At 33.8% G+C, this 26,571-nt stretch overlaps 1 protein-coding gene across 3 annotated transcripts in view; it reads right to left on the reverse strand.

Moving 5' to 3' along the window:
• The window catches only part of LOC126890758 (uncharacterized), a 132,188-nt gene that overhangs the window by 28,461 nt on the left and 77,156 nt on the right, over window positions 1-26,571 (reverse strand). For all 3 annotated transcript variants that reach the window (XM_050659929.1, XM_050659928.1, XM_050659927.1), the window contains exon 2: window positions 13,747-13,924. In XM_050659929.1, the coding sequence (XP_050515886.1) occupies window positions 13,747-13,875 (129 nt within the window). In that variant the 5' untranslated portion in view covers window positions 13,876-13,924. The remainder of the gene's footprint in view (window positions 1-13,746; window positions 13,925-26,571) is intronic.

Consider the following 26,571-nt stretch of genomic DNA (forward strand, 5'->3'; position numbering starts at 1 on the left):
CTCAGTACCAACACGGTAATCATGCTAACTCCAACGTACGCTTACCACCTGTTTCTGTTCCTATATATCATGGTGAGCCCAGTAAATGGGTCTCATTTTACCAATTGTTTTCCTCCATTATAAAGGATAATCAAACACTCACCAAAGCTCAAAAGCTAATTTATTTGAAATCTTCCCTCCGCGGAGAACCCTTAAATTTAATTGATTCGCTTGACGTAACTAACGAAAACTTTGATCTCGCTATTGACATACTCGAAAAGAAGTACGACAACAGTCTTGCTATTATCAATTCTCACATCAATCTTATCATAGATTTCCCTACACTCACAAGGAGCAACTATCGGTCACTAAGTGATTTTACAAACGATTTAAAAAGAAATATTGACTCCCTAAAGGCTCTACAAGTTCCCGTCGAATCGTGGGATTATCTCTTAATTAATTTAATAACAAGAAAGCTCGATTTTGCCACCAAACGATATTATGGGGAAAGAAGAGATAGAAATTACACTCCCACAATTGTCGAACTTTTTGAGATCCTCAATGAACGCTGCAACATTCTCGCAGACCTCACAAATATTCCTGAATCAAAAAGGGACAAATCACACGCTAAATCTAACTCCACTTCTCTTCTCTCAAATACATCTCCACCTCTCTCCTCTAGTAATCATATCAAATGCAATTACTGTAATAATTCAGCGCACAAAATATATTCCTGTAGGCAATTCGCTGCCCTCTCTCACTCAGAAAAATATAATTTTTTAAAATCGCGAGACATGTGCTCTAACTGTCTTGGTACAAAACACACTCATGCTCAGTGTACTTCTCGCGGTTGTTTTATTTGTTCTAAAAACCATCACACCCTTCTGCACCAAAACTCGTATGCAGAAAACATTAAACGTACTCGTTCTTCTCACGCTTCTCACCACGAAGATAATCGCAATGCAAGCACACATGTAAATTCTGCTAGATTTACACCCTATGCAGAAACCGCTCAACAGAATAGTAACAGAAATACACGTTATAATGCTTCTCGTTTTAATAATGATGCAAATTCGCAAGCACAAGTTGCTGATGCTCGCAGTCTCTCACCCCGCACCACAAATGCCATAAATTCCACTAACTCACTCCACGCAAATATTGCTCAGCCATCTTATTTTAATGACTCTCAAGAAGATGAATGTAACCCTAACGTAGCTCTAACCGTTACAAATAAACCTTTTACACACTCTTCGACTCTTTTACCCACCGCTCAAGTAATTTTAATTGACAAATCTGGAAATGCCATATTTGCTAAGGCAATCCTTGACTCTGGTAGTCAAAATTCTTTTATAACGGAAAATCTCGCTAATAAAATTAATCCCGAAATTTCTGGCAATGAACTAAAAGTTTGTGGCATTGCCCAAAGTTCTCTCACTTCGAAATCAATGGCAAAAATCATGCTTTACACACCTGGTTTCGAACGTAATGTCAATTTAAACTGTGCAATAATTCCAAAGATTTCTTGCCAGCTACCGCAATTAGATATCAACCCTGATTTTCTTAAAATTCCAAAAGATCTCAGCCTGGCTGATAAATATTTTTATATGGAATCAAATATTGAAATTCTGATAGGAGCAGATGCTTACTACGAAATCCTCTTACCGGGTATCGTAAAATTAGGAAAAAATCTACCCACACTCTTCAATACAATATTTGGATGGGTAATCGCCGGTAATATTCCAAACGCAGCCCATTCTAAACAACAAAACATTTCTTTATTTTCTCACTCTACAAATGTGTATTTTGACAAAATCAATTTAACCCATAAAACACCATCCGAGAATTTGAATATTGACGAATCATTTCCTATCCCAAGAAAACGTCTAAAATCTCATTTTAAAAGGCATTAACAAAAATGAAAATATTTCTTCCCTTTTTAGGAAACACAGTTCAATAACCGACCTTACCCTCAAAATATTACCGCTAGCATTGTATAACTAGACAATGCCTCTATCTACTCAAGTACCCAAGTCACCCGCACTTTCACTTGTTGACAATAAATTTGAAAAATAAAAACACCACAACAGTTCACTCAGGGCAAAACGCCTATAATTTATGACACATTTACAGTTACCCGCGACAACTGATTTGTAAATTTAGGTCAAAACCCTTTTGTACAAAATAGTATATACACTAAGAAAAATGAAAAAAAAAACAAGTTTTGTTTATTATTGTAAAGAATTATCTCTTGATTTTTCGCAATTTATTTGTAAATATAATTTTTAAATAACTCACAACTGAAGATAAAGTTTCCCATAATCTCTTCTTCTCTCAAGCAAATTTACTAAAAACCGCACTCTCTCTCTCCCTCTCTCGCTCTCTCTCTCTCTTTCGATCTCTCTCTCCCAATCGCTATCTCTCTCCATCGCTCTCTCTTTCTCTATCTTGCTCTTAACATTTATTTTTCCTCCTCTGGCGCGGGGGGCAATTTATGTTAGATTTTCTAACATAAAGCTAATTATCATTTCTACTTATATAAGAATCTTAATAAAATTCGTCGAATCATTGATAATTTCAAACGAACACATCTGCCCTTTGTAGCTTCCAAAATTAACCAATTCCGAGAAAACATTTGCTTGTCCCGTGGCCTCCCATTTCAGTCGGCGATACAAGGACCCGTGCACTACGAAAACATTCTAGGTTAAGATATATCCGGTTCCCAGGGTTTGGATCGAAATTAAGAACAATTCTTTCAACTTGACAATGTGTGAAGCTGTCTTGCTGTCGGATTTATGTATCCTTAAACCAATAAAGGCCTTTGTCGTTACTGGACTAAATTAAACCTTCTGTTTATTTCTGAACGTAAATTAGACACGCATAGGACATTGATGAATGAGTTCCACTTCTTTTTGGGGACCCAAAGGAAAAAGGAATCCTTATGCCTAAGTCGTTTTTAGTCTCTCGTCTCTCAATCACTTATTCGTCAACTACCGAGCTATCGGTCGCGTCTCTCGCTCAACTCTGAAAGTATTCACGTCTCGTATTTTCGTATCGCATTACACGGTTTTTCACGCGAATCTTCTCTCACTTGTTACTAATCACATGTTTCACTCTTAAATCGCGGTTCACTTTACTGTCAATTGCACATAGCAAATTTATGTATGTTTTTTTGTTGTAGTAAAAACAATAATAATTATTTTGTACGATACTTGTAAATATTAGTGTTTGTGTTAAATAAACTAATTATCTCACACGTATTTTAATCATTTCAACACCGATTTACACCTTGCTTCGACTCGACAAAGAATATCAGAGTCTAATTATATCAACCACTATAGAAGCTGGTTCCCCTCTTGTGTGAAGGACAGGAGATATTCACCAGGTCCTTTTACCACAGGTGAAGCGTCCTACACAAGCAGCAGTACAAAATTTCCTGGAAGAAGAAGGAATATTTACATTACAGTGGCCCTCGAATACCCCCGATATGAACGTTATTGAACATGCTTGGGACATTCTCAAGACACGCATCAAAAAGCGAAACAATCCCCCTTTTACACTTCGCGAACTAAGTATGCTGCTCGTGAAGAATAGGAGAGAATTCCGCAAGCCCAGCTCGACCAGTTAATCGGCAGCATGTCAAATCGCCTAAAGGCATGCATACAGGCCAATGGAGGAAATACTAATTATTAGTTTTATTAAAAATTATTTTTTCTTTACGTATTTATTTTTAAATGTAAGTTGTACTTTCTAAGTTGTTCCCTCCAAAAGAATAAATAATTTTTTTGCATATCGTTTATCTGGTTTTGAGATTTATTTAGTATTGTTAAGAATTGAAACAAAATAATGTTTAACTCTTCAGAAAAGTTTATATATAAAAATCAATAAAAAGACGAAATATTCCAATATTCCAAACTTTTGGATATATGTGTATTATTATTTCTTTATTCTTTTCTTTTCTCAAGTTTTTTATCAATTTCCAGCTTTCTGTGCTTCTGGTTCCTCCTAGATATGTATTTATTCGTTGGCAGTTTCTTTCCCAAGACTCGTTCTTCTTCTTAGAAACTTTCCTTCGTAATTCTGCTTGTTTTTCTTTATATTTTATTTTATCTTGTAATGATTTGGAGCTTAAATATTGTTGGTATAATTGTCTTTTACATTTTATTTCTTCCTCTATTTCGCCATCCCACCAGTATGGATTGTTTACATTGGGTTTTATGTAGTATCCCATTGCTTCAAATGCTGCTTCGTGTAAACAGTTTTTTATATGGGCGTATAACTGGTAGATATTTTTAGGGGCAATCGAGCCCCTAATAGCGAAAGACAATCACATTTGTGAGATTTAGCGTCGTATAGGCTTGGGACGTATATTATAAACCAGCGGCTCCAACCACTAGCAGAAAATATTATTGGAGAGTATCAGACGGGCTTCCGACGGGGAAGATCGACACTGGATCAAATATTCACAGTAAAACAGATCTTGAGCAAAGCATGGGAACACGATATTGATGTTCACAACGTGTTTGTAGACTTCAAACAGGCATACGACTCAGTCAAAAGGAACAAACTATACTATATATTGGCTGAATTGGCAATACCACACAAGTTAATAAGACTCATTAAAGCCACAATGGATGAAACTCAGGCATGTGTACGAATACAAAACCACCGGACAGACTTTTTTAACATTTCGCAGGGACTAAAACAGGGAGATGGGCTGGCCCCAACATTGTTTAACCTGGCACTGGAGTATGCGGTTAGGCAAATGCAAACTGGACGAGGAAATCTACTGATCAACCGAACGGTTCAACTGGCCGCTTATGCTGATGATATTAATATTATGAGTAGAACATCAACAGGAGCACAGGAAACATATGCAGAGTTAAAAACACAAACAAAAATGCTAGGTCTGGAAATTAACACAGAAAAAACAAAAATAATGACTCAGACGAGAAGAAATATAGTCCCAGAAAACATTATACATGAAGATGACATTGAAACGGTTGAAAAGTTTACATACCTGGGAGTAGAAATATATGCCGACGGATCAGAAGATGGAGAAATAAGGAAGAGAATAACGCAGGCAAACAGAGCTTATTTTGCCCTCTCCCATATATTTCGGTCAAAAAGTGTCCACCGAAATACAAAGATGAGAATCTATAAAACCTTAATTCGACCAATAACATGCTATGGCAGTGAAGTCTGGGTGCTGAAAGAAACATCCAAAAACAAACTCGACACATTCGAAAGGAAAGTACTTAGGAGAATACTAGGACCTGTGAGGGAAAACGGAATCTTCAGAAGTCGATACAACAACGAGCTTTATCAACTTTATAAGGAAACGCCCCTGTCAGACTTCATTAGATTACAAAGATTGCAATGGGCCGGACATGTGATAAGAATGGGAGAGGATAGGCTACCAAAACGAGCACTGAATGCTAGAATGCAAGGAAAGAGACCGGTTGGGAAGCCACGAAAGCGCTGGGAAGACACAGTAAACAGCGACGCACAAGCCCTTTTAGGAGTCCGTGTATGGAGAAGAGCAGCCACAGACAGGCAAGGGTGGAGGCAAAAAATAAAGGAGGCCAAGGCTCAATTTGGGCTGTAGTGCCGTAGAAGAAGAAGAAGGCTTGGGATGGGCAGCATTTGGCAAGATGCGATATATTATCCTAAAAAACGCTACCGATTTGCTTGAAGAAAAAAGTTTACAAAAAATGCATACTGCCGGTAATAACATATTAATATGGTTACGAAACTATAACTTTAACTAGGACACATCCTGCAAATAAATTGAGAATAACCCAAAGAAAAATGAAAAGAGCAATGTTGGGAATTACAAGAAGAGATATGGTACCAAATGTGATAGTGAGAGAGAGAGCTAAAGTGACAGGTGTCATAGAAAAAATTGCGCACACCAAATGGAGATGGGCTGGATTTGGATGGTTTAAATGAGAATAGGTGGACCAAAAGACTCATAGAACGGAGACCTAGAGAAGATAAAAGACACCGAGGTAGACCACCAAAAAGATGGATGGATGGCTTGGCAAAAACAGTGGGAAATTGGATACAGAAAGCACAAGATAAAGAACAATGAAAGAATATGGAGAAGACCTTTATCCAATAGTGGAAGCAATAAATTGAGGAAGATCATGATGATGAAGATCAAAATATTTATCATTAGATGCTATTTCTTCTACGGTATTATACAAAGTAGAGGCTTGGACACTTTTTGAAGATTCTTTAAGAAAACTCGAGACCTTCAAGATGTAGTATTACAGATGCATTTTAAGAATTTCATGGGTGGATCAAGTGACTTATGTTGAGGTCCTACGTAGAATGGGCAAGGAATGCGGAATTATTAACACAGTCAACGGGGCAGGATACAGAAACCCTCAGTAGAAATCTCAGAAAAAGTATAAACTTATTTAATGGAGTAGTAGAAAGTATAATTTCGACAATAGGAATGGTAAGCGAAACTATTATGGTGACTTACAAGGAAAACTATCTGAAAAACACAAAAGAATTCGAGAAGCAATACAAGTAAGATCGAAGCTATTTAACAAAATCAGAAGTAACCAAGACTGGGATGCTTACAGGTATAAGCTAACGCTATACAATAAAGAAGTTCGGAAAGCCAAAAGAAATTCATGGAGATCGTTTTGCGATATTACAGATATCCCGGCCTGCTCTCAAAGTCCTGACAAAATATGGTGCAACAATCTACTACTATTGTGACGTTGGGGGTTGCAAGACACTACCCCGAACAAATGAACTTAAACTTTTTCCATAAACTTTATTCTTATATAATTAAATTTACAATTAAACTACGTAGAACTTGAGATAGGTCTGGGATAATCCATTGCCCCGGAGGTAATTAGATCCCCTGACTACGCGAGTGAGAGTGTAACAACAACAACAACAACAACGTATCAGGTACACGACTTTCCTATTTATATCTGTTATAGTTAAAAACAGTGCCAATATGTATTACCATATATGGTGAGGTACTATAAGTGTAGTAAGAATGACGTGTGCTTTCTTTGCAGTCTTTCAAATAAGTTCAATACTTTGAACTTTGCTACTGTCGTAATAAATTATACAAATTGCAATTATAATATTATGACCTTATTTTTATAACAAAGGAATTAGGAAAATTCCGTGAGGGTTGTCGTGTACCATTACACTATCTTTATACAGGACGAAACCAATAAACAATTGAGGAGCCAAAAGCAGATATTGTAATTAGACAACCCATCGGTGCAACATCAATGAGATACAGCTTTGACCATAAATTCAAAATTATTAAAATAGGAGAAGGTTGAATGCTCGAATATATGAAATTTATTGGAACAAAAGAAATATCGAGCACCTAGTAAAGTATACTTTCGCTCCTAGAGCGTCATCAAGGGCGTTTCGACAAATCAGGAAGGTATCCTATTAGAATGTGGCATTTTTTTGATGGGTGTGATGGTAAATTTAACAAGTAATATTTAACACAGACTGGACAAAAGACAAAACGGATTAAACAAATTATAAATGGCAGATATTGATTGTTCCTCCGTATCTGATATCCAAATGTTGTACCGGCATTTTAGTCCTGTCGCCAGGGGGGGGGTACAACGGCCTCCTTAATTCAGATGGACTTACCCAAGTTTTTTTATGTATTTTGACCCGTAGAACACGAATTTTTTGGATAACAGTTGATCCCGATGTCGATAAGATTGTTATAGACAAAGAACTTGAGGAATCACATAACAGCGATTTTTTGCAAAACAAAACATTATTTTGTATTTTTTGGGTGATTCTCAGCAAAAAATGGTCTTACAAGTTTTTTCGTAGGATGCATAGTTTTCGAGATAAACGTGGTTGAACTTTCAAAAAATCGAAAAAGTGCAATTTTTGAACCCGAATAACTTTTGATTAAAAGATAAAATAGCAATTCTGCTTACTGCATTTGAAAGCTCAAGTCAAATTCTATCGGTTTTGATTATTTGCATTGCTAAAAATTAAGTTTTTATTTGTTAAACAAAGCCATAAACACATAGTGTTTCCCGTGCCCAAATGCATGCGTTTTAATGTACGTAATATACGTATAAATTGTCTGTATACGTGCCTACTCGTTCGATTTCAAATGAGAAATGCATTGAAAACATCATTCAATCAGTATGTGTCTATAGCGTTGTTTAACAATAAAAAAATTAATTTTTAGCAATGAAAGTAATCAAAACCGATAGAATTTGACTTGAACTTTCAAATGCGGTAAGCAGAATTGCTATTTTATTTTTCAATCAAAAGTTATTTGGGTTCAAAAATTGCAATTTTTCAATTTTTTGAAAGTTCAACCGCGTTTATGTCGAAAACTATGCATCGTACGAAAAAACTTGTAAACACTTTTTTGCTTAGAATGATTTAAAAAATACAAAAAAAATGTTTTGTTTTGCGAAAAATCGCTGTTATGTGATTCCTCAAGTTCTTTGTTTATAACAATCTTATCGACATCCGGATCGACTGTTACCCAAAAAATTCGTGTTCTACGGGTCAAAATACATAAAAATACTTGGATAAGTTCATCTGAATTAAGGAGGCCGTTGTACTCCCACTGGCGACAGGACTATTTATAATTTGTTTAATTTGTTTTGACCTTTGTCCAGTGTGTGTTAAATGTAATTTGTTAAATTTGACATCACTCACATCAAACAAATGTCACATTCTAATAGGATCTAATAAGTCTAATAAGAACTGCTCGCGGGCGAATCATCTTCTTCACGTATCAAATTTTCAGTCTAAAATCTAAAACTTTCATCACAGAATACTATCGTAAATTTTATGTCATTTTATTTTTTTATGATAGTATTCTGTGACATAAAACGGATCGACAAAAATTGGAGGCAAACAGCACAAAACAGAAATACATGGAAAAGACTGAGGGAGACTTATATCCAGCAGTGGATAGATCCCGGTTGAATGATGATGATGATGATGATGATGATAAGGATAATGATGATCATCATAAATGCTTTTAGGCCAGAAAATGAAGCTAAAAAATGGAAAAACCTCGCAATTTTTTCGTCCACCATAGATTTGTACAAAAATTTGGGATTAGGCTCATTTCACCCTCTAGTTCAGGGTTGAAAAATTCTTCTTCATCAAATTTCTTTGTCTCGATGCTTTAAAATGATACTTATAGCATTTGTGTCAAAACATTTTTTGGACAGTGCAGGGAAATAACTCCACCAAAACGATTGGCGGGTACACAGCGTTCGTTCACAGTATAGTTTTCCGGCCCGGGAGACATTTTGAACATGTCATTTTGGCCCGCGCACAAAAGTGCGGGCCCACTCAAAAAATTTGCCCAAACCTGCGTCCATTTTCTATATCGAGCCGTTGTACGCTTTTGGTTTTTTAAGGGTGAAAACTACCCCTAATTGTAAAAATTATAAAATAACATTTTAAACTTTAATATGGTCAACATTTGGTTTTTATTACTTAAATAATGATTCTTTTATGCTTTAGGATAGAATATCGTAATATTTCAACCCTTAAAACGACCCTTATTAGAGCTATATACATATAAAGAATGTATTTATCCTGAACCAATGATTTCGGCTTGCATCGATTTGCATAAATATTTGTGATTAGGATCATCTCACCCTGTACTTTATATTCTATATCATGCTCAAGGGCGTGGAATATTTTTATCGATGTAAACTACCCCTTATTATCAAAAATTATATAAAAATATTGTAAACCTTAATATGGGTAAAATTTGGTTTTGATTGGTTAAATAAGGATCGATTTATGCTTTAGGATATAATATCATAATATTTGAACCCTTAAAACCACCCTTAATAATATTGCAATTTTTATAAGTAATTTAACAGATAACAGATCTATACAGAAAAAACGTATGGTATATGTTTTTGTACGTAAAAAAAATTACGTAAAAAATCATTTATTTTCACAAAAATACGAATTTACAAATACAAATACAAATACAAATACAAATACAAATACAAATACAAATACAAATACAAATACAAATACAAATACAAATACAAATACAAATACAAATACAAATACTAATACAAATACAAATACAAATACAAATACAAATACAAATACAAATACAAATACAAATACAAATACAAATACAAATACAAATACAAATACAAATACAAATACAAATACAAATACAAATACAAATACAAATACAAATACAAATACAAATACAAATACAAATACAAATACAAATACAAATACAAATACAAATACAAATACAAATACAAATACAAATACAAATACAAATACAAATACAAATACAAATACAAATACAAATAGTTTTTTAGTCATCTTCATCGAGATCGATATCATCTTCTTCTTTCGAATTTTCGGGCTATTCGAATTTTTTGAATAAAATATTCGTTTTATAAATATTTTATAATTATAGCTCCTTCATTTTTGGTGACAAAAAGTTTTTTCACAAATGATTCTGTAGGGTGATTCGTTAGTTTTTAAGTGGGGTGAGTTTAAAGGGCACGAATAAGGGGGTATGAAGATCAACTTTAATTAGGAGGATAGTTAGCGGGTTGTTTTCACTAATTTTTTCGTGAAAAAAGTAGGTATCGACGTTGTTTTGATCATAAGTTGCTTAATTGTTATACTATAAACTTTTGTCTTTTGTTTTTTGAAACATCTAATTGTATGCTTGAAAAAATATTCTGTAAGATTTCCTCGAAAAATACAAAGTTTTCCCGTTAGTTGGGTATGAATATTAGTATAGTATAGTTGATCCAAAAGATGGCATAACCCAGACATCCAAAGTGAAAGTTATCCTTCAACACCAAATTGTTCTATATGGTCCACACAATGTCCAGAAAAAAGTCACACCATTTTGAGCGTCGGGCTGGGGGGGGGGGGGGAGAGGGGGGAGAGGGGGGAGAAATAGGTAAATTCGTAGTTTTTTAAGTTTTTCGCCAATATTTCTAAAACTATGCGGTTTAGCATGAACAACCTTCTATACAAAATTATTCTACATTAAATTTGAAATAAAAAAGACCCTATGCATAATCTTCCTAAAATGAATGGTTCCAAAGTTACGGAGGTAGTATAGTATCATCATCATCATCCTGGTGCTACAGCCCTTAGAGGGCCTCGACCTTCTCAAGCGTTCTACGCCATTCTGTTCTGTCCCTTGCCTGCCCTTTCCAGTTGCCGACTCCGATCTTCTCGGCATCTTGTGTTACCCCGTCCATCCACCTCAACTTTGGTTTACCTTGAGCTGTTAGAATCCTTTTTATCATGTTCGATTCAGGGGCTCGGGCTACATGTCCTGCCCACTGCAGGCGATTTCGCTTAATTATAGTGATAATATCTTTTCCACCCAACGTTTGCTTGTAGATATTCTGCAGTTCAAAGTTATATCTACGCCTCCGTATTCCGTTCTCACAAACCGCTCCGAATATCTTGCGTAGTACCTTTCTTTCAAAAATTGATAGAGCGGATTCATCTGTTTTAGTTAGCGTCCATGCCTCTGAACCATATGTGAGAACGGGGATTATCAATGTTCTATCCAGCCTTATACAAGTTTTTTGAGACAGACCTTTGTTAGATAAGTACTTGTCATTATTGGGGTTAACCGATGTCCCTAGATATATGAACTCTTTGACCGCTTCGAAGTTTTGGTCATTGATGATTAGATCTGCATCAACATTTCCAGCTCTTGTGTTTGTGTTGGTCGCCATGAATTTTGTTTTATTTTGATTTATATGTAACCCCATTAGTTCTGCTGCTGCTACTAGATCGGTTAGGATTTCCGCAGTTCTCGCCCTGGTTCTTGTTATAATGTCCACGTCATCTGCATATGCAAGAATTTGGACTGATCTATTAAATATTGTTCCTCTGCTATCTAAATTAGCGTCTCGTAAAACTTTTTCTAAGGCTACATTAAAAAGCTGACACGCCAGCGCATCTCCCTGCCTTAACCCCTTATGTATTTCGAATGGGGTTGACGAGTCGTTTTGAATTTTTACTGCTGATAGCATCTTCGCCATTGTCACTTTTATGACATAGTATACCTGGTCCAAAAAATGGCCTAACCCAAACATCCAAAGTAAAAGTTTTCCTCCAACACCAAAATGTTCTATATGGTCCACATATTGTTCAGTAAAAAGTTACACCATTTTGAGCTTCCGGTTTGGGAGGAGATGGGAGAGAAGCCGGTAAATTAGTAGTTTTTTAAGTTTTTCGTCAATATTTCTAAAACTATGCTTTAGCGTAAACAATGTTATATACAAAATTGTTCTATATGAAATTCAAAACAAAAAATGTTCTATACATAATTGTTATAAAATCAACGGTTCCAGAGTTACGGAGTATGAAAAGTCGAGGTTTTCGATACTTTTTATATTTTATGGCCAATATTTATGACATAACTATACCAAAAACCCAGACATCCAAAGTGAAAGTTATCCTCCAACACCAAATTGTTCTATATGGTCCACATAATGTTCAGAAAAAAGTCACACGATTTTGAGCGTCGGGTTTGGGGGGGAGAGGGGGGAGAAATCGGTAAATATAAAAGTATCGAAAACCTCCACTTTTCACCCTCCGTAACTCTGGAACCGTTGATTTTATAACAATTATATGTACAACCTTTTTTGTTTTGAATTTTATGTAGAACATTTTTCTATAGAACATTCCTTACGCTAAAGCATTGTTTTAGAAATATTGACGAAAAACGTAAAAAACTACTAACTTACCGACTTCTCCCCCCCCCCCAAACCGGACGCTCAAAATGGTGTAACTTTTAACTGAACAATATGTTGACCATATAGAACAATTTGGTGTTGAAGGAAAACTTTTACTTTGGATGTCTGGGTTAGGCCTTTTTTGGACCAATTATACTATACTACCTCCGTAACTTTGGAACCGTTCATTTTAGAAGGGTTATGCATAGGGCCTTTTTTATTTCAAATTTAATTTAGAACAATTTTTGTAGAAGGTTTTTTATGCTAAACCGCTTAGTTTTAGAAATATTGACGAAAAACGTAAAAAACTACGAATTTGCAGATTTCTTCCCCCTCTCCCCCCCAAACCCGACGCTTAAAATGGTGTGACTTTTTTCTGAACATTATGTGGACCATATAGAACAATTTGGTGTTGGAGGATAACTTTCACTTTAGATGTCTGGGTTTGGGTCTAACTATACCATACTATATTTCAAATTATGCATTTGCCGATAAAAGCTAAGCTTTAACATGCCGTATCTCGGTTTGTGTTGGTCGTACAGAAATTATAAAAAAAGGATTTTGTTTGAGTTTCTAAAAGATACAATTTTGGTATACAGTTTTTTCGATTAAATGCACATTTTTCGAGTTATTCTTAAAAAGCACTCTAAAAATGTCGATTTTTTCATTTCAAAACTGTTACTTTCAACCACGAATAACTCGAAAAATATTAGTTTTATGAAAAAACTTAAAAAACATTTTTTTCTTAGAAATAATTTTCCCTCGATTTCCATGGTTAAAATGTAACGAAAAATTCCCACCCCTAGATGGGGTGTTAACCACCCCAAGGTTTTAGCGTACAGTGGCATGATATAGAAAATAAGCCTTGGGCTATTCGCTACCTTCCGTGAAAATATCAAGTAAATCCATATTGGACGAAAAAATTGCGAGCCAAAATGCTTCATTTGTTGGCCTCTTTATAATCTTACTATTTAAAAAGTAAACATAAAAAAGACTGTAACAAAAATATAAAATCAAGACTTACCGATTGAATGCGTGTGAAAAATGTCGTCCAAAGAGGAAAAATGGGATCGTCAATTTTACTTTTCAGTATTATCGTATACGGAATAATAAAGAAAAATCGACGATTGTAGTACAGCAAGGAGAAAACCATAATTTGCTTTGAAGATGATTCAGTATTTACAACCAACAATGATGATAACCTACGATATAATAGTAAACATATTACTGGAAAAAGTATATTATAATATTGTAATGATTTTAAATAAAACGAAAGGTATTAAATAAAACTATTTATTTATTAATCGGATATTATATTTAAAACCAAACTAAAGTAATAACACTGCTCCTCTATACGAATACAGTGAATACGTTGTGAAATAAAAAGAGATGAAACTAGTAGAGGTGGCAAATTATCGGTGTAAACTTATAAATTTACATTACAATATAGTGGAGTCAATGTAGTTTTTACTAACGGAAAAAGTCTAACAAGATGGAACTTTTTATAATTGTTAAATGTTATACCAGAGAACAACGAACACACATTGTATTCGTTGTTCTCTGGTTATACTAAAACGGTTATTGAAAAGAATCAGCAAAGGGAAGCTAGCTGAGCCTTGAAACGATGCAGGAGCAGATTGGACTTCTGTGTGTAATGAAACAAAAATCCCCAATTATATAAGTTTATATAACCCCGAACTCTGACCCGGGAGTTATACGATATATATGTTAACAGTTACTCGGTATGAATGCTAATTTATTTATTGAAGTTACATCTTGACTCAATGATTATAATGATTATAATGATTGAAGCTATGAGAATCCATGATTATAATGTACCCTTTTCTTAGTGGCAACATGTTTCTGGGTCATGATCCACGCGTCATGGTATTATAAAAAATATTAAAGAACAAATGATGTTTATTAAATCATCAGCATTAATGTGTAATACCCCAAATACAAATATTGTTTACGTTGTGTAATAATTAACCAAATTAAGCGGGCCGCACATGCTTATATACAATAACAAATTGTGTCATTGCTATACTGCTATACAGAGTGACAAAAATATTGTTTAATTTTCGGATATGAAATAGCTGCTTAATAACATCAAATATAGAAAGATGGCCTATTTTGGACACTTAGTAAGGGGATACCGGTATAATATTCTTCAACTTATTATGATGGGTAAAATCGAAGGACGCAGAGGAATTGGTAGAAAGCAAGCCTCTTGGTTGAAGAATATCCGGGAGTGGACAGGAATAAAGAAAGCAGAACAACTATTTAGAATAGCTCGAGACAGAGACGCTCGCCATGGTATCGCCAACGTCAAGGGGACTTGATAGGGCACGTTAAGAAGAAGATATGAAATATAAATATTTGAGATTAAATAACATATCAAAAAGTTCTAGTACAAAAGTTGATGCTTAATTTTTTTATTAAACAAATTAACTGCAAAATTAGTTGTTTTTTATAGTAGGGGAGGAAAGTATGCTAAATTTGCAGTTACTCGAGCGATTTGGGGACCTATTGGGTTGTGAAGAGTAGGTAATAAAACCAAAAAATATAAGTAAAGATTTCCATTTTAGTGGGGACTTTCCATTTTTTTAATTTAATTTTCCATTTCCAACAATCGTTTTTCCGTTCATAACGCCATCTATCCACAATTCGAAAAAATGTCTCGAATAAAAATTGTCTATTTTTACGTAAAGAATCCAAATCTGCAATAAAAATTGGGGACTCCTATTTAAGATTTTAAAGTAACCCCCCACCCACCTCCGTGGGGGATCGTGTTTGGTGCTATTCGATAGATTTTTCAAAAATATTGAATATGTGTACATATTTTGCAATTTTTTAATCTGATGTTCAGTTGGTGAAATATTGGTGAGGGGTAGTTTTTGGGTATCATTCGATAGATTCTTGAAAAATATTGAAAACGTACTTTCTAGTTTTTCGATGTGACGTTCATTTCGCGAAATATTCGCTTTTTTTTGTGAAATTTTGTGACTCACCCATTTCCTTAGGCCCCGCTCAAATCGTGAGATATTTAAATATACACTCTTTTGCATGTACTTAACTTACCTTATCTTAATCTGACGATTTCGAGTTTTTTTTAAGGATATATTTTTTTCGGACCCCCCTTAACACGTTGACGGACGTCTATGACGTCTAATTTCCATTGATGTAATGTGACACAACGTCTATAGACGACATTGTTAAAATAAAGAGTTGTGTATCTACAAAATACATCTACAGATGCATATGAAATGTGACACGACATACATGATCGTCGTCCACATGTTTACAAAAAATGTTAATAGTCCAGAGAAATAAGATTTTTCTCGTGACACATCCCCCTCCAGGCCGAAACCATTTTTTGAGTAGTATGGACATCTATATTAATAACCTATATGTTTCCTGCTGCCGATTTTGATGATATACATAGTTATAAACAAATGAAGATCAAAAAACGGCAAATTTTCGCTTTTTTCGTCTATAACCAAAAAGTTCAGCATTGTAAACAAATTTGAGAGTAAGAAACTCATAAATCGTCTAAAAGATTTCAATATAGCGTTCGCTGAATATGTCTATCCTTATTGGTTGCTTAGAAAATTGCAAAATAAATTATAAATTTTGAGTTTTTGTAAATATTCATAACTTCTGTAAAAATTAACTTAGAACCTTCTTATTACACGAATTGCTGAGACTTCTGGTGCTTAAATTATATTTTAAATTTCAAAGGAATTGGTCAAATAGTTTAAAAGTTATTTAAATTGTTTATCCCAAATTCATTTTTTTGCAACACTATAAGTCAGAAAATTATGAGGTTACAGTAAGACTTCTGACATTTTATGGAAGAAGAACATTTATACTATTGACCTAATTAAAAAAAAATGACAAAAACTAATTTTAAACAGTGTAAAATTATATTGCAAAAACACGTTGAATTTTTTATTTACTTATAAACAATTAGAATAACTTTTTAACCGTTACCCGTAGAAAAATTATTTTTTCATATTTGGAAAGACTGAATTTTTATACACATTTAGAAAGGAAAACAATTGTCCTAGCACAATTAGGGAGCCCCCTAAACAAAAGTTAGCCCCCCCTTTTTTTATTTCACATGTTTTTGCAAAATAATTTTACAGTATTTAGAATTATTTTTTGTCATTTTTTTTAAATTAAATTAATAGTATAAATCTTCTTCTTTCATAAACTATCCAAAGTATTAGTGTAACTTCATCATTTTCTGACTTACAGTGTTGCAAAAAAAATTAATTTGGGATAAACAAATTAAATATCTTTTAAACTATTTGACCAATTGCTTTGAAATATAGGGCATGATTTAAGCACCAGGAGTCTCAGCATTCCGTGTAATAAGAACGTTTTAAGTTAATTTTTACTTAAGTTTTAAATATATATAAAAACTCAAAATTTATGATTTATTTTGCAATTTCCGAAGCAACCAATAAGGATAGACATATTCAGCGAACGCCATTGTGAAGTTTTTTGTACGATTTATGAGTTTCTCACTCTCAAATTTGTTTAAAATACTTAACTTCTTGGTTATAGACGAAAAAAGCGAATATTTACCGTTTTTTGATCTTCATTTGTTTATAACTATGTATATCATCAAAATCGGCTGCAGGAAACATATAGGTTATTAATGTAGATGTGCATACTACTTAAAAAATTTGGTTTCGGCCTGGAGGTGGTTGTGTCACCAACATGATATTTTTTTTCCTTATTTCTCTGAACTATAATGAGTCTATGTTTCCATATACTCAAAGTGCTAAATAAATTCAGCAATTTTCCTATTCTACTTTGCAAAATTCATATAGTGTCACAACACTTATACATATAAGTCAACGTGTTAACAAAAACTCCCCTGTATTAAGAGCCAATATATGGTAGAGGTACATTTACAGGGTACAAGGTTTCTCCCTAGGTGATAATCTGACGCGCTCGAGCAAATGCAAAAATCCCCGCTTGGGCTCCTCTACCATTAAAAATACCTACAAAAATATAAATTTTAGAAAAACTGGACCATCGAAAAAGTCGTAAAATTTTACACAAAAAACGAGTGCGGGAATTTGAAAAGGTAATAGAAGAAATTTCAAGCGTGAAAATCGCACCGAAGCAATTAATCCAGTCATCATTTACAATCCAAATGGAGATACCGGTAACAGTGATTATTGGAACTCTAATTCTTGATTACACCGTAATATGTTTTTATTTTCCCATTAAGAAAAACTTATTTACTAAAGAATGTTATTGTTATTATTTTGTCAGTAAATAATAGGTATGTACTTACCAGTACAATTTAGAAAAAGTAGAATTTGTAGTTTTCTTCTAATTTTGCACTAATAATAATTGTATATTTCTCTTAATGAATATAAAATACATTGAGTTAAAACCGTATTTTTCTATTTATCTTAGACAGTGCGACAAACATTGGGAGACATTGTTATTAACTTTCTCAGCACAGCGGACCGTTTAAGCCAAAATTGTCATCTCTATTTCAAAATTTTCGCAAATTCGTAAAATATACTATTGTTTGTTTTTTAACCAAGAGGAGTGATTCAAATTTATCGCGCCGTATGCTTGTTTCTGATTGGTCCAACCGCAGGCAAGTTTACTCCACTGTTATTAAAATTTGACACTAGTGACATTTATGAAATTTTGGCACTTCTGTCATTTTATAGGTTAATTAAGTATATCGGCGATTTTTTGTGTTTTCTGCATTATTCCTTTAATTTTTAGATTTTTAGTCTATTTTTATATAAAAACAGTTGTTTTTAGAACTCTTTAGCGATGTTTAGTATAATATAATATGTATGGATTATCATCGAAAGCTGATATGATCAATGAAAAAAGAAGATGAATTTGGTGACTTTTCTAGTAACTTTCTTGGGTGTGAATCTGTCTTTCTAGTTTACTCCTCTTGGTAAAAAAATCAACTAAGGTACTATTCGCTCCGTGCATGACCGACACGACACCTAGCGTAGTCACCTGAAATTTTTGGCGAACACAATTTGACGTTAAACATATGATACACATATGGAGACCTGTAAGGAGTGGAAACGCAATGCATCGTTTGTGGGCTAACTTTTCAACCTCTAAGGCAGGCCGCACATCAAAGAAACATGAAACGTAAATTACGTTTCATGGAAATAAACCAATGCTAAACAAATATACATCCGGCCATTTATGAAACTCTCCGAAAATAAAAATGTGTCATGAGCATGAATCACACTCGTTTCATTGGTAGGCGGACTCTGAGATTTGTTTAGCAGTGTTTTAGTTTCATGAAACATGTTTTTCGTTTCATGTTTCATGTTTTTCGTTTCATGTTTCTTTGGTGTGCGGCTTGGCTAATACAGCTTTCAGCAGTGACCGCCAGAGGCGCAAGAGTTCGAATAGATGCTACAAATACCTTAGCTCTTATGGACTTATTTAATATTTAACTCATTTTATTAATGTTTTTAGCGAAATTAGACATTAATTTATTGGTTGATTAGTGCTGAATATGTTTTATGCCAAAAATAAATTATTTTAACTTTATAACACATCGACGTGTGGTAAAAAGTGTATTATTTCTATACCATTGTAGATGGAGGTGTGCTATCAAATTTAAATTTGTCATTACTTTAATGTGGGACAGCTTATTTTGAGGCGGAAATATTTTGTCATATTATTATCTAATAGGCCTTGGGCCCACATATAAAATTATTATTTATGACCACACCGTTGAAACTTTTTGTACTTGTAATTTGGGTGGAGTCGGACAAATTTGGAGCTTGGCGCATTATGGTAGTGGGGCGTTTATCTGTCAAGCGGTGACGAAGTTGTCAATTTTTTGCAAGAAAAAAATTTATAACCACATCGGTCATTTTATTTTAATCAATGGTTTTTATCATATAAATAGCGAAAACAATTTTGCCGGACAAAAATATTGGGGCATATGACGGGTCGGACACGCTAAATATGTCAAATTTATGAAAAAAATAAATTTATTACCACATGGATAATTTTAACTGAATCTACCATAAAACCTTTTTCAAATAATGTGGTAACCTTGTCGGACAATTTTCACGGGGCATATGCGCAGTCGGATGCGCCGAAGATGTCAATTTCCTGAATTTTTTTATTTATTACCATTTTTCCGACAAAATTAGTAGGTTATAAGTAATTATATTCTTAATCAAAAAATCAAAGTGTCGGACAAAAATATTGGGGGCAAATCGACAGTCGGACAAAAAATTTAATTTATATTGGTAAACTATACTTTTAAACTATGCTGGGTTCGTACATCCCTTATCTTTACAACCATTTTTCCGACAAAAGTAGTAAGTTACAAGTAATTATATTCTTAAACAAAAAATGTAATTGTCAAGTTGACAAATGCCAAAGTTATAATAATTTTTGGATCTCTTACAGAAAATATTGAATTTTGGCGGTTTTTTCGTAGAAAGTGTGTTGGTTTTTGTTCCCGTTTGGTTTTTTAATTTGTTATTTGCAGTTTAGAATAGTTTACTGACAATTTAGTTCTTCTGATTAGGTAAGGTATTGGAAATTTTATTATACTATAGTATTAAGGTAATATGGACGATAAAATAGGCGGGGATCAGCCCCCGCCTAAACAGGATCCACCTGATAGAAGCGTTATGAACTCAGAAATGGATATAACAAAAGATAATGGTAAAGTTTATGATATCCAGAACAGGTATGCAGCAATAGATATAGGTCCCTTTTATGTCATTGTTGAACCAGTAGATAATAGCTATCGTTTATCACCAGTAAAAGTAGGTCATTTTCTTTTTAATAATTCTAATTTTAAAAACGAGGTTGTTGACATTAAATTAATAGGTAGAAACAAAGTAAAAGTTATATTTAAAACATTCCATACAGCAAAGAAAATCATTGAACATGAGGTTATTAAAAAAAATAATTTAATTGCTTACATTACCTATGTTTTTTAATCACAAGAAGGGTATAATCAAAGAAATTGACACATTTTTAACTGACAAATATATATTAGATAATATTGAGAGCGAAAGAAAAGTAGTACAGGTAAAAAGAATGACGAAGAAAATACTAGGCCCAGATAAGGAGGTACAATATGTACCTAGACAAATGCTTATCGTGACATTTTTAGGTAATAATTTACCACAATATGTAAAAATAAATTTGGTCAGGTTTGTAGTAGAACCATATGTTTATCAAGTGGTCCAGTGTTTCAAATGTATAAGGTATGGACACACAGCAAAGTACTGTAGAAGTACCACAAATAAATGTAAACGATGTGGCCAAATACACGAAAATGCAGACACTCAAGAATGCACAAAAGAAGAATATTGCATACATTGTGAAACAAATGGACATCAGTCTATTTCCAAACATTGTCCCAAATATTTACAGCAGGTAAATGTAAAAAAGATTATGTCACAAAAAAATTTATCTTTTAAGGAAGCGGAATTGTTAGAAAAAAATTGCAGTTACTCTAAAGTAACTTCTAATAATAGATTTGATGTATTGAACAATTTGGAAAAATTTTCACAAATGAGTCAAATTGATAACTCTGATATATCATCTACGCCAACCAGTTCAAATAAAAATTGGGTACCACGACCACAATCACAACCAAAAAAGCGTAAAGCTATTTCACCGATTATTATAGAAGAAACACCAAATTTTCAAAACAAAATTAAAATAAATAATTCAATCTTACCTAATCCGCACAGAGAAGACTTTCAGATATACAAGGAAAAATTAGAAATGATAGTAATGCAAAAACTACCTATAATATTCGAAAATATATATAAAAAACTTAATCTAGATGTCACAGAAATGCAGGTTATAAAAGAGACACAAAATGAACTAAAAAATTTATTAGGATCTATTCAACAAGATGCTGGAAATCAAGAAAATGAATAAGGAGTTTAATATATTACAGTGGAATGCAAAGTCTATAATAAAAAATAAAGCAAATCTCTTAAATCATATAAACCAAACACAAAACGTTGATTTAATTGCACTAAATGAAACTTGGTTATCACCTAACCAAAGTTTTAGATTAAATAATTATAATTTTATAAATAAAAGTAGAGCAGATGGATATGGTGGCGTAGGAACACTTATAAAAGATCATTTTTGTTATTCTGAAATAAAATTTAGAAACAACTTTAATACAAAAATAGAAATTTGTGCAATATATATAGAAGACCTCAAAATATCAATCATATGTATATATAAACCACCAAATGTACAAGCTACAAAAAATTATTGGACGAACATATTTACACAAATACAAGGAGAAAGTATAATTTGTGGGGACTTCAATGCACATCATAGCATATGGGGCTCGGTGCACGACAATATTCAAGGTAAAAATTTAGCAGACGCTCTAGAAAATCTCAATTTTATTGTTTTAAATGATGGTAGACCTACAAAAGTTACTAGACCAAATGAAAATCCTTCTCCAGTGGATCTAACACTTACTTCACTAATCTTGATCGGTTTCATAGGATGAAATCCTTTAGATGATACGCTAGGCTCAGACCACTTTCCCATAAGTACAATCTTAACAAGGAGATGTAATAACAGCATAATACAACCAAGTAAAAAATGGATTGAATCTTCGGCCAACTGGGAAAACTATCAAAATATTTTAACACACAGCATGGAAAATGAAAGTATTACTTCCACTGAACACAATTTTGAACAGTTAGTCTCTAATATTAATAAAGCAGCTTGTGAGGCAATGAAATGCCGCACAGCCGCTAGTAAGAAAAACACAAGACCAGTGTGGTGGGATAGAGATTGCGACGAGAAAGTGAAAGATAGAAAAGACGCTTTAAAGAAGTATAATAGAGTATCAAATTTTCAATATTATATAGATCTACGCAAAATACAAGCACAGTGTAAACTACTATTCAAACAAAAACAAAAAAAATGTTGGGTAGAATTTATCAATCAACTAAATAAAAACACACCAATATCAAAAATTTGGAATTTTATTAAAAAAATATCAAATAAGAATAACACTCACAAAAAACCTCTACTAACGCAATCAATTATTGAGGAATTATTAGATACATATGCACCAACTTGTGTACCAAATATATTAAAGACTATTGATAATAATATGCATGTAATAGATTGCAATGAGCTTCAAATTCCGTTTGATCTTGAAGATTTGGAGGTTGCAATGAAAACAGCGAAGAATACTACTCCTGGATATGATTTTATTACCTATGAATTAATTTATAATTTGCCCATAATAGCTAAGGAGCAATTAATTAAAGTTTTCAATAGTTGGTGGGTAGGAGAGCAATACATAGATCATTTTTAAAAATATATCATACAACCATTATTAAAAGCTAATAAAGACAAAAATTTATCCAAGTCATATCGACCAATTTCTTTAATGTCATGTATAAGTAAAACCTTTGAAAGATTAATCAAAGCTCGATTAGAATGGTTTTTAGAATCAAATTGTATTTTACCTAGTACACAGTATGGATTTCGCCGAGGTCTTGGATCATTGGATGTAGTAACAAAGCTAGATACAGATATACAAATTGCGATGTCTAAAAATGAGTAGCTAGTTTGTTTGTTTCTGGATATAAAAGGAGCTTATGATTCAGTAGATCTTAACATACTAAAATATAAAATGTGTTCACTTGGTTTCAATAATGAAATCTGTAATAATATATTAAATCTATATACTAATAGAACAGTATGGTTAAAAGATCATAGAAATATACTACACGGACCAAGAGTTGTAAATCAAGGTCTGCCACAGGGTTCAGTATTAAGTCCAACATTATTCAACTTATATTCTGCTAGTATTCATAGTTTGTTTGACGAAAATATTAAATGTTTACAATATGCAGATGATATCTGTATATACTCCACCCAAAAAACCTACGACGACTGTCTACGATCATTGAGGCATATAGTTGAAATTATTATACAATGGACAAATGAAAATAATATGACAATGTCCACAGAAAAATCCAATATTATGTTTTTCACCAGGCATAGGTTGCGCGCACCGGGAAACGTAACCTCGAGTGGGCGTACTATACCAGTGGTGAATCAGTATAAGTATCTAGGGATAGTACTAGATAATAAACTTCTGTGGACTAAACATATTCAATACATCAAAGGTAAGTGTGAAAAAAAAATAAATATACTAAGGTGTATTACCAACAGAAAATGGGGTGCAGATCCCAAAACAGCTTTATTGTTCTACAATGCTTGTATTCGGTCAGTCGTGGACTATGGGTGTTGGATATATGGATCAGCAAGCAATACGAACTTAAAAATTTTAGATCGGATACAATACAGATGCTTGAGAATATGTTTAATTGCAATGGTATCCACTCCAATAAACGTTATGCTAGCAGAGTGTAATGAAATCCCATTAAATTTACGTAGACAATTTTTAGCTCAAAAATACTGCATAAAGCTAAGAAACACTGAGTCAGACCTTTTAACAAATCTGGCTTTATTAAACATGGAAAACTTAACTAGTAAATATTGGAGAATAAAAAATTCACCACCACTAACAGATGCATTCATTGAAACCAGGAATTATACAGATTTACACAAGAGTAAATTATTACCAATTTATAAATTTCCGTATAAAACTTTGATAAAAAAACCCAGAATCATAATTCCTAAATATACAGAATCAAATCATTTAAATAATATTTTAGTAAAATCTATACTGAGCGACTTTGTGGATTACAGAGTAATTTATACAGACGGTTCTAAAAATCAAACAGGAGTAGGATGTGCTATGTATGTGCAAAATACCCATCAACATAATAATTACAAATTATCTAGTATTAGTAGTATTTTTATAACTGAGATTATAGCCATCGAAAAAGCTCTAGAATGGATCAAAGAGAATAATATTGAAAAAGCTGTGATAATAACAGACTCCAGATCTGCAATATATGCAATTGAAAATACTAATTTTAGTTCATACAAATCAAAAATTTTATGTAATATAAAAAATAATTTGTCTAAAGTGGAAGTAGTATTTATATGGGTAAAAGGGCATGCCGGTATACTGGGTAATGAGAAAGTGGATGAGTTGGCCAAATATGCAATAAAAAAAGGTGAGATACTAACTCACATCTTATCGACAGATGCAATAAATGACATCAAAGTTAGAATAAATAAAATATGGAAAAAAGAATGGAAAAATATTACAAGCATGTCAAAAAATTTATATTTTTCTTTACATCAAGAACTTCCTCCGCCACCTGAATACATATTTAAATATAACCTGCCAAAGCAAGATATTTCTACTATCGTCAGATTAAAAACTCGACACGGGAAATATGAGGCACATCTGCACAAATTAGGAATAATTAATTCATCAGTATGTTTTTGTGATAATGTTTCGATTAGAGATTTAAACCATATTTTCTTGGAATGCAAAATTAACGAGAGATATATAAATCAATTATATTACAATTTACGACAAACACAAGTTCATTTTCCAATTGGTATAGAATATCTACTAAGTTGTCATAAAATGGAAACATTTAAATTACTCATAAACTACTTGAAAGAAACAAATATAATCATTTAAGTGAAATACGTATAAATATAACAAAACTAATAAATTGAGGTAAAAATAAAATAAAAATCTGTGGCTAACGGACTCGCATCCAAGCCATCTTTTCACACACACACACACACACACACACACACACACACACACACACACACACACACACACACACACACACACACACACACACACACACACACACACACACACACACACACACACACACACACACACACACACACACACACACACACACACACACACACACACACACACACACACACACACACACACACACACACACACACACACACACACACACACACACACACACACACACACACACACACACACACACACACACACACACACACACACACACACACACACACACACACACACACACACACACACACACACACACACACACACACACACACACACACACACACACACACACACACACACACACACACACACACACACACACACACACACACACACACACACACACACACACACACACACACACACACACACACACACACACACACACACACACACACACACACACACACACACACACACACACACACACACACACACACACACACACACACACACACACACACACACACACACACACACACACACACACACACACACACACACACACACACACACACACACACACACACACACACACACACACACACACACACACACACACACACACACACACACACACACACACACACACACACACACACACACACACACACACACACACACACACACACACACACACACACACACACACACACACACACACACACACACACACACACACACACACACACACACACACACACACACACACACACACACACACACACACACACACACACACACACACACACACACACACACACACACACACACACACACACACACACACACACACACACACACACACACACACACACACACACACACACACACACACACACACACACACACACACACACACACACACACACACACACACACACACACACACACACACACACACACACACACACACACACACACACACACACACACACACACACACACACACACACACACACACACACACACACACACACACACACACACACACACACACACACACACACACACACACACACACACACACACACACACACACACACACACACACACACACACACACACACACACACACACACACAC

This window comes from Diabrotica virgifera, chromosome 8, assembly GCF_917563875.1.
Source record: "Diabrotica virgifera virgifera chromosome 8, PGI_DIABVI_V3a".
NCBI classification, from domain to species: domain Eukaryota; kingdom Metazoa; phylum Arthropoda; class Insecta; order Coleoptera; family Chrysomelidae; genus Diabrotica; species Diabrotica virgifera.